Here is a 10595-nt window from a genome sequence, read left to right on the forward strand (position 1 = left end):
ATGATATGATGCAATTAGTCATTGATACAATATACATAGTCGTCGACATAATTGACCCCTCCAATGATATGATCTAATTAGTTTCAATACAAGTGTTCAATATCTTTATACAATATCGGGTTCTCCTTACCTGAATTCATATATATCCCTACTCTTGTAGTATTCATATATTAACCATTAAAAGTGTAATCGTGTAATAGTACATTGGTTATATGAGATACATGCTAACAAAACTACTCATGAAGAATCAACTTTTTATATGAGTTCACTATATATGTAATTAAAATCCTATATCAAAACGAATTAATAGAACTTATTCCAAAGTTATGTGAATCATAATTTCGAAGTTATAAACTCAATCATTATAAACTAAGTCATTATATTAAAATGACTTAATGTAACTATTCCAAATTAAATGTACAACTCATGCTATCAAATAATTAATAGCTAATATAAAGAACATCGATCATGATACAATTAGCAGCAACTCTAATATGATAATTGCATTGGCTGATATAATAAATTTATGGGATATTCCCATTGATGACCTTGTGGTTTTGCAATTTCTTAATGGTGACCTTGTGCTTTTAAGATTATCATAAGTGACCCTCTACTAATTGATATTGCTTAAAAGTGACTTTATGAAGTATTTTGCTGTCAAACACAGTTTATGTCCGTTAAATGCAAGTTATTTAAGTTAACCATGGTTAGATAGTAAATTAGGGTAAAGAATTTGAAGAATAATGGGTACAAATATACATGGGGAAACGTGACGGTGAAGTTGGTAGAAGCTTTTCGATTTTGCTGGGGTGTGGAGCGAGTAGTGCAGATTGCATATGCATTAAGCAAGGAAACGATTTCCTAGTGAGGGAATCTGGATCACTATTGAGCATGGCCTAAGCCAACCTGGAAGCTTGGAAGACCCTTATTTTGAATGGATCCACTGGCCACATGAATCGGTCCCTTTTTCTAAAGATGAACTTCAGTATATAGCTAGTCTTGACCCGTTTTATGATTTAAATTAAGATGATGGAGGAGCTACCCATGATTCGTGAGGCTTGCCTCAGTATTTTGGTCTATTGTACAAAAATTTTCTCAAAGGAAGTTGCATCTTTTGGTTTTTGTCTTGCTGAAGTTGGTGACATGATGAATAGGGAGTTTATTGATCATGCAGAGAAGTTGAGTAAGCTAGAGATCATATGCATTGAAGCTAGATCCCTCTAGCAAAGTTGTTGAATGATTGTAAACACTAGTTCAAAAGATGCGGATGAATTTCAATTTAATCTAGAAATAAGGTTTCCAATGGGGATTTAAGCAGAGTTTCAATTTGATCACTCTCTAACCATGGTTAACTCAAATCACTTGCATTTAACGGGCACATGATGTGTTTAACAACACAATGCTTCATAAAGTTACTTTTAAGCAAGGTTATTTAGTAGAGAGTTATTTATGATAATATTAAAAGCACAAAATCACCATTGAGAAATTGCAAAATCACAAGGTCACCAATGAGAATTTTCCTAAATTCATTAGTTGATATGATAAATCCAATTGTTCTACGTCTTCAGCCATCTTGGTGAGAGAGAAAGCTCAACGAGCATTTTTGTTTCTTGTTTTGTTCTATCAGGGGATTGCTATCGTTTGGAGACTTTCAACGGATTTGATTGGATGATATTAGTTGTTTACCCTTTGCCCCTTTCTCTTTGAGACAAATTATGAAATTACCTCGGTTATGGGTAACCACTGCCAAATAACAGTTATGCACATAGACTCGTAAGGAAAATACTTTTAATTGTACCACAAAATAGGAAATACTTTGCGTTTTTACGTTATAGGACGGTATTTGCGAAAAGAATCATAAAACTATAGCCGGCAAAATAGAATCGTACTTGTTTATCCGACGCAAAATACCTGACCTGTGACCTGTTTTCACCTGAAAGTAACCACCCAAAATAGAATTGAAACCCGAAATATCCCGACACGAATCTACATGACCCGATGTGAAAAGAAAATACTAACCCCAACTCGAACTGACCCAAAATAATAAGAAAATATTTTTCATAAACATTAATTTATGTGTTTTATATTTTTATTTATTTGCTAGAAAAGAAAGCTGACATCACCCGAATTGACCGGAACAAACTCGGCCCAATGGGAACCGACCCGATGTTGACCCGACTCATCAAATCCGCACCCGACCCGATTACAAAGTTGACCCAAATATGACCCGACCCAGAATGACCCAGCTCGAACCCAAAATGTATGACGTGTTTGCCACCGTCACATAAAACTACTTTGGGACAATTGATGGTCCACGTCACGATACCCACAGCTGAGGCCCGCAAGCACACGCACGCAGAGTGACTATTTGGAGTCGCAAACCTTAACCTTACCTATCACCCCTTTTTAAGAATTGCAAGTCCTATGCAAAAAATAGTAGTTAGTACTTTAGCAGACGTCAAAATCACACGAAATTTCCAACATCCAAAGTTTAGAAACAATTTCAATTTAGTAGCAGAAAAAACTAAAAAGGGTTCGTTTTTCTTTTTACAGTGTGTTTGGTATTTTTTTCTTTTCTTTTTAGTTCTCTACTTTTGTCTCTAACAAGTAGCAACCATGCTGTTGCAGTCTAGTTTTGAAACTTTAACACCAAATTCAATGCAAAACTTCATATTTGAGGCGGACGATTATGAATTTGGCACATTTGATTGGTTTTTGTATGCGGGAATATCATGTTTTCTTGTAATATTTGCTGGGATTATGTCTGGTCTTACTCTTGGTTTAATGTCTCTGGGCCTCGTTGAGCTCGAAATTCTTCAGCGCAGTGGCACCTCTACTGAGAAGAAACAAGCAGGTTTTTTTTCTTCCCTTTTTTCATGGGTTTTTCTTAAATTTCTTTATTTATTTTTGGGTTTTTTTTAAAATTCGAATTGGATGTTAAATGACCCAAAAAATGGTGTTTTTCATTTTTATTTCTATAACTTTTTTCCTGGTTTTTTCTTTAGATTTATATCTGGGTTTCTTAGTTGCCTTAATTTTCGAATTGGAAGTCAAACGAGCCAAGAATGGTGTTTTTCATTTTTTTAATAATTTTTTTCTCCTTCAATCGCCATTGTATGAAGTTAATTTCTATCAGCTGTCAATTGTCATAGTCATTTCTGCATTATAAATTATTTCAGGAATACTTTTTTAAAAAATTTTGCTAGAGGTTTTGTTGGGTTATTTTTTGTTAGTTAGAGACCAATCCCCCAACTTTTTTTTTATAGATATGTTATGATGGTTTAATCTTGAAACCTTCTTATATATTTTGGGTAATTTTTCCGAATTTAATTGTGTGTACCTTGGAAATTTTGTGTCAGTTTTCAAGTACTTGAACGTGGCTGTTCTTGCTTTCTAGATGTCTGAATTCTTGGTACTTCTTTCTGGAGAAAGTATTGGCAACTCATTTTGGCATCTCACAAAATTTTTTGTACCAAAGCTAAGTCAAAGTGGTATCGAAATAGAGTACTTTGGTACCAAATTTCAGTTCGGTACCAAGGTTATATTTTGGTACCAAATGACTCTATTTTGCTACCACTTTGACTTAGCTTTGATACCAAATTTTTGTTTTTGCACCTCTTCTTTTTGCATCCTATGTCAGTTGTCGTTGACATTGATCCGATCATATTGACTTGCAATTAGTCTACCATTTTACCTTACTTTTTGAGTTAAAAAGGAGTCACTTGAAGAGTAGGTTCCGATTTGCCTCTTTGAGATTGTATCACTTCACTTGAAAGGAGACAACACAATAAAAAAGGGACGACATGAATAGTGAGACAGTCTCGCGGTGAGACATCTCATTTGGTAATTTGCCATTGACTTGTTAGTAGCTAGTCATGTTGGTTTGATATTTTAAATGGTTATTAATGGATAAATTTGGTGCTACAATTGTCAATATGATGAATAGTTCAGAAATTCATATCAATAACTACAGGTTTTCCAGAAGTAATATTTTTGGTGTGTAAATGTGCTGATTGATTGAAGCTAATGAGTAGGTATAAAGTCACAATTATACATGATGCTATCTTAATTGCAATTTATCTGATATGTTTTTCAGTTATTATTATGATGGAACTTTGAGCATCAAACTGCACTACATTCTCTGTTCTTTTGTTTTGGGTTATAGAGAGTCATCAAAAGAATGATGTAGCTGAGATCCAAATATAGGTCCTACAAGACTACCAACTAAAGTTGCTTGCATCCACGCATTATGTTCTCCAGGGTACCATGCACTACATATATATCATTGAGGAATGATAAATCACTCTATTGAGATTTTGGACAAAGGTCTTATTTCTATAGGATATTTTTGCTAACTTAGTGTAGGGTAACTTTGTATTATTTCGACTGTATAGGGATAGTTTTGTAGAAAAAAACTTAAGATCCCGCAGATTGGTAAAGTGTGTCTCGCTGGTCTATATTGCCAATATTGGTACTTGGTAGTATCACCAAAACTTTTAGTTTAACTAGCATTCTGTTGACAATCTGGGACATTAGCCCCGAGGGCTTTCGTGAATAGCAGCAATCTAAAATGTAACATCATAGCACCCAAAAAAAGGTGATATCTTCAGTAACATTTCGTAGATGCACCTTCAAGTAGGCTTCAATGGGATAAAGTGATGGAAATTTTCATTTACAGATTGTCTTGTTAATCGTTATAAATGATATGTTGGAATTTATTTTATCTTTTTTATCATTTCAGCTGTTATTCTACCAGTTGTCCAGAAGCAGCATCAGCTTCTTGTCACCTTGCTTTTATGTAATGCTTGTGCGATGGAAGTAAGTAATTTCTTGCAATTTCCCCCAATTCTAAATTGCAGACTTTCATTGTTTCAAGATCTTAAATGTTTCTTCCAGGCACTGCCCATATACTTGGATAAGATTTTCCATCCTTTTGTCGCAGTTGTGCTCTCTGTTACCTTTGTTCTAGCTTTTGGTGAGGTAGGTTTTTCCCCCTTGTCAATAGTGAACACATTTCTGTGTAGCAGGACTAATTTTTTCCCTTTATAATACCGGTCAGATAATTCCACAATCCATTTGTACAAGATATGGACTTGCTGTGGGTGCAAATTTTGTTTGGCTCGTGCGCGTTCTTATGATAATTTGTTATCCCATATCTTATCCTATCGGGAAGGTAATCTTGTTTACTTTTATCTCAAACTTGATTTATCACAATTATTTCAGGATTAATAGAGAATGCATCAACTGAAAACTAAGAATTTAACTCATGAGGTAAAAGTGGCCTGAAAATCATGTTACCCTGGTATTGTTTCCCCTTTCTCTTCAAAAGTGCTGTTAGATTTTGTAAGTTGACAAGTTCAGTTTTGAAATTTATGTGGTGGAAGGAAGATAGCTCAATTCATAGGTAGGCAAGATGATGATAAGCTTTGGTGTTATAAGGATTGGGAAAGGTACAGCCTCTTTAGTGGCAGATTAGGTGAATGCAGTGACTTGATGGGTAGTTAATTCGACAGAATAGAACTGATATGTAGAAGCAATTTTTTACAATTTGTACTAAAGCTTATAAGTGGCGCCTCTTAACATACGATGCAAATCGTTTTTCTTTCCGCTATGACTTCAGCATGACTGCTTATCTCAATTTAGCAGGTTCTGGATGCAATACTTGGACATGATACTGTCTTATTTAGGCGAGCTCAACTAAAAGCCCTTGTCTCGATACATAGTATGGAGGTATTATTCTTATATGTTTGTACAAGGAGTAGCTTTTATCATTTCAGCAGTTAAAGGAGTTTAATGTGAATGGTCACCTGCAAATTTCTGTTCTTATGTCTGACTCCCCTTTTTTTTCTCAACATTTACTCTTATTTAGGAAGGTAAGGGTGGAGAACTTACACATGATGAGACAACGATAATCAGTGGAGCACTGGATTTGACAGAGAAGGTGATGTTTCAACCCTTGGGAATGTTGCTTATCTTTTATTTCATATCTGCATCTTTTCTTATTAATTCTACATAGTCTACTTGGATGGACTGATTACTTTCCCACAGACTGCTGAAGAGGCAATGACACCAATAGAATCAACATTTTCCTTGGATGTAAACTCCAAGCTTGATTGGTAATTTTTTTTCTAGGATTTTCTAATATTCTATACCTCAACATCTCTTGAAAATATTTCTTATGATGTGTATATGAAGCTAAGAAGATACATCTTGACGAACTATATTGGTTGAGGAGATACACGTTTAGTTTTATTTAGAAAAGTCTCAAAACAGAATTTGAGGTTAATGGTCTAGTCTGTTGCTTAAAGTGATCGCAAGTCAGCTAATTAAGCAAAATATATAAATATTTTTCTAAATGACAGGGAAGCAATGGGAAAAATACTTGCACGTGGTCACAGTCGTGTTCCTGTATATACTGGAAACCCAAGAAACATTATAGGACTGTTGCTGGTGGGTGAGAAAACTCGATGGAGAACTTGTGCAAGAATTTATAACTATAAAGCTTACATTTATCTTCTCATATCCATGGTAATCTAGGTGAAGAGCTTACTCACAGTACGACCAGAAACTGAAACTCCAGTCAGCGCCGTTTCTATTCGTAGAATTCCTCGGTTAGTGCACACCACATATCCTTACTTTTTATCTGGAGTTTCTGGGTTTCATGTTAGTGATTGTCAGACATGAAGTCTTTCAGGGTTCCAGGAGATATGCCCCTGTATGATATCCTTAATGAGTTTCAAAAGGGAAGCAGCCATATGGCTGCAGTGGTGAAGGTCAAAGGAAAAGGCAACGGCATTCAACAAGTCAGCAACAAAGAAACAGAAAAAGCTGGCACTTTGAATACTGATTTATCAACCCCTTTGCTTCCGAAAGCTGATAAAATATCAGATTCTCTTGCTCTCAATATGGATCAGCAGCTATGGGCAGGAAAAAGGAATAATCAAATTCCTAGCCAAAATGATGACGCAACAAATGGCTTTCGTGATTTTCCTGAAGATGTTGAAGATGGTGATGTAATTGGCATTATTACCTTGGAAGATGTCTTTGAGGAACTCTTGCAGGTAGACTTCACTCATCATGTAACCCTTTTCTGTCGGAGAATGGATCTATGAACCTTAAACATTAGTTATTCTATTTCTTTTCAAAGCTGCTTTTAATAGAAGAGCATTTGATAGTTACATCAAATAAAGTAGGCGTAGTCCCATTTCATGCTGATTTGATTACATTTTCATTTCTTTCTTCCTCCGATTTTCTTTTATTAATCTTCTTTCCCCCCGCCCAATTATGTTTGAGGGTTAACAGTTGTTTCCATCATTTGGATAAAAATAAAATTCTTGGGTTTGTATTCTAAGTTGGATTCTTTATATCACACTATTTCTTGCGCAGGAAGAGATTGTTGATGAGACTGATGTGTATGTTGATGTACATAAAAGGTAAGAGTATGGTAAAATCATCAAGCAGCATATGTGGAATATATGTTAATTTGTATAATAGCCAGGAAAACATGTTACCTACAGGATACGAGTGGCAGCGGCAGCAGCGGCATCATCTGTTGCAAGAACTCCACCAGGCCGTAAGCTAATTGGTCAAAAGGTGGTGAGTGATAGTATCTTTGTTCTTTATATTGATTATGTGCTGTTTGTAGATAAAATAAAGGTGATGCATGTCAATAAGTGCTAGAGAGAGACTCAATTAGAAATTAGAATTGAGATTAGGTTATCAAATGGCATATTCCACCCAAGGCTCATCATTGGCATAGCCCTTAAAAGGAAACTGTAATCTAGCAGTCCTGATTCCCTAGTGATGGGTTTAACTGTTTCATTATTGATTGTTTTGAACAAAAATGGTGGAGCAAAAGGGAGGGGAACGAAAGAGAGGGAAGGGTAAGGAACAGGAGGGGAGGGGAAATGGGCTTGTGTTTTCTCTTTCCAACTTTAAAGGATTTGATAAATTATAGGGACCTTCCTCCCCTTCTCTTCCCCTCAATCCATATTCAAATCCTCTTATTTGAACAACATTGTGGGTCAGCCTGTAATAGCTGCGGAAATTACTTTTCAACATTTGTAGTGTCTGCCTTCAACTATTACTGATAAGGTTTTCATTTCGTGGGTATTTTGGAAGTAGTGTTCCTACTTCTTTTAACTTACAAGGGGTAGATGGACCTCCCTCTGGTTGGTTCTAGATCACGATTATAAATCTCGGATGCACCACTTTTGCGAAACCACTTTTGCGGGAAATGCGGATGGTTTACAGCTGTTACGGCCTTATATCTCAGTCACTCTAAGCTCAAATACCTGTACAATGCAGTCGTGATGGGGTGATGCAATTGAGATAAAACCATGTTCTCTACAAGCTGTCACGTGGTCTCTAGTTCACTGTCGAAGCTCTCAGTAACATTTTGTGGAAGTGACTGATCCTCCAACTTTTGTTAGGCGTTAAAGGAGGGTCAGACTTCAACACTTCTTCAATTTCCTCTTTTGGAGAATTAATATTTTCTTTCTCCCAAAATTTCACATTCTTTTTTTCCGTGATTAAACGGGCTTCAATTTTGTGGAATCTAAGTCAATCATTGCTGGCTTTACTTTTAAAGGATCGCATAGCTTCAATGTAGCAGTTCCAGTTTAACTTTAACCACCCTTTCGATCAGTTTGCTTTAAATTGGTGGGTTTTTGTTTGCATTGTGGAGATGTAATTAACGTCACTCTTTTCAGTGGAATTGTCCAATGCTGCTTTGGGTAACGGATCATTAATAAAGATAGTGTGCTGTGATCTTAACTTGTATGCTAAATACTAAATTTCTGCTATTCTGTGCTCAGGGAGAGCAGAACAGGCAAGTCCAAGCTGTGAAGAAATCCGAGCAAAACTTACGCAGCAAATGATACCCATAAATCTTTTCTGTTCAATGATAAGAGCCATAATTGCAACCAGTCTGAAATTTTATTTGTGTATTCCTCGATTCTCTTTGTACCCAAATTCCCCAAGAAAAATTTCTTAGTAGAGTGAGGTGAGCTTAATCCTCTCCTATACTACACGTGTCGGATGTGATACTGTAATATGAGTTGTAAGGTAGATCTGTATCTATTACGTTAGCAAACTAGTTCACTGATGTATTGCAAGTAGCAGAATAAAGGGATCTAGTGATTTACTGTCAAATCAGTTGCATATCTAACAAACCAAATTAATCTGTCTTCAAAATGAATGACAAGATCCAACCTACTTGCTGCAAACAAGATCGATCTCTCTTAAATCCCTAGCTGAGGTCGAAACCTTGAAGTACTTCCCCCACTGCCCAGCGCAAGATTGCTGGTGGCTGGCCTGAGCATGCGTTGCCTACCCGGTCGGTGGCGAGCCTACTCCTTTCCTTGTTACTTCCCTTCTCCATTACTTCCCTTCTTCCTTCCCCGTGTTCTCCCATCGTTTTCCCATTCCCAGCACTCACCTTCCCTGTGTTCCCCGCTTTTCCCGAGCCTCATTTCCCATGTTCCCCCCGTCACCCCCCCTTCCCCAGAATCCCAAGAAGAAATTCATGCTCAAGGACTTTGGGATAACTCATGTTGTGAACATAGAGTTCTACAAGTTGTGATGTGGCAAACTATCTCTGAAGATCACCCGATTTAGCATCTCAACAGATTTCTTCTCATTATATCAAGTCTTTTTCTTCAAGGTAATAACCCTAACCCACTAAAAATCGCCCAAGATAAGCTTCATTTAGAATAATAAGTTGATTTTTCTTTATAGAATTTGTTAGAGCTAGTCAAGCTCCCCCCCCTAGTGTTTGTTTGTGTTCTGTTTCATATTTAGTTGTGTTATGTTGTAATTCCATTTTTAATTGATGCAAATTTTTATGATGCCAAAAAAAATTATTTGTCTTCTATCTAAAGTTCCAAATGGCCGTTTATGTTTTATGATCAAGGGATTGATGAGCAGCGGGCAAAATTTTGACTTAAGCTTGCATGACCTAAAACTAGTGTTCCAAGAATTGCAAATTTGAGCATGATTTTAGAGCATTAAATCATTTGCAAGTTGTAGACTATGGTGACCTAATATAGTTTTGATAATGAGAAACTTGAGTAGTTAACTAAATTGAATTATAAGTTTTTTGTGTGTAAGGATTATTAATGGTAGGTAATGCGTAAAGCATCAAGAATGGAGTATGCTTGATGTAGAAGATATTGAGATGCATATATATCAAAATTAGGTGAAGTATAGAGTGGGAGCTCTAGAAGAGAAGAAGACTAATTATAAGAGTAAGGGTGGTTCTATTCAATTTATTAGCCCTAAACTTATCTAAACTGAACTTATTGAACCTGAACTGAACTTATTGGAACTTATTAAACTTAATTGGACCTGATTCAACTTATTGGACCTGATTGAACCTGATTGGAACTTATTGACCTGATTGAAACTTATTAGACCTTATTGGTCCTGATTGAAACTTATTAAACCTTATTGGACCTGATTGAAACTCATTAGACCTTATTGGACCTGATTGAAACTTATTTGACCTGATTAGACAAAAAAAATTGACAATTAATAACATAAATATTACCCCTAACGTACATACTATCCCTCAAAATTTATTATGAAGTAATAAT

At 36.0% G+C, this 10595-nt stretch overlaps 1 protein-coding gene across 4 annotated transcripts; it reads left to right on the top strand.

Annotated features, from left to right (window-relative positions):
* Positions 1-2394: 2394 nt before the first annotated feature.
* On the top strand, positions 2395-9153 carry LOC104898830 (DUF21 domain-containing protein At4g14240). 4 transcript variants are annotated; one of them, XM_048648270.2, is made up of 14 exons: positions 2395-2533; positions 2629-2854; positions 4742-4818; positions 4897-4980; positions 5060-5173; positions 5647-5730; positions 5870-5941; positions 6049-6116; positions 6363-6450; positions 6538-6611; positions 6695-7061; positions 7387-7433; positions 7518-7596; positions 8817-9153. In XM_048648270.2, the coding sequence occupies exons 2-14, from the start codon at positions 2659-2661 to the stop codon at positions 8877-8879; spliced, it is 1413 nt and encodes a 470-aa protein (XP_048504227.1). In that variant the 5' UTR covers positions 2395-2533; positions 2629-2658; the 3' UTR covers positions 8880-9153. The 4 variants fall into 4 exon arrangements, with proteins under 4 accessions (XP_048504227.1, XP_010684243.1, XP_048504228.1 ...); XM_010685941.4 differs by having other exon boundaries at positions 2397-2854; positions 7518-7593; XM_010685940.4 differs by having other exon boundaries at positions 2399-2854.
* The last annotated feature ends 1442 nt before the right edge of the window (positions 9154-10595 follow it).

Source organism: Beta vulgaris, chromosome 7 (genome assembly GCF_026745355.1).
Source record: "Beta vulgaris subsp. vulgaris cultivar EL10 chromosome 7, EL10.2, whole genome shotgun sequence".
Taxonomy (NCBI): Eukaryota; Viridiplantae; Streptophyta; class Magnoliopsida; order Caryophyllales; family Amaranthaceae; genus Beta; species Beta vulgaris.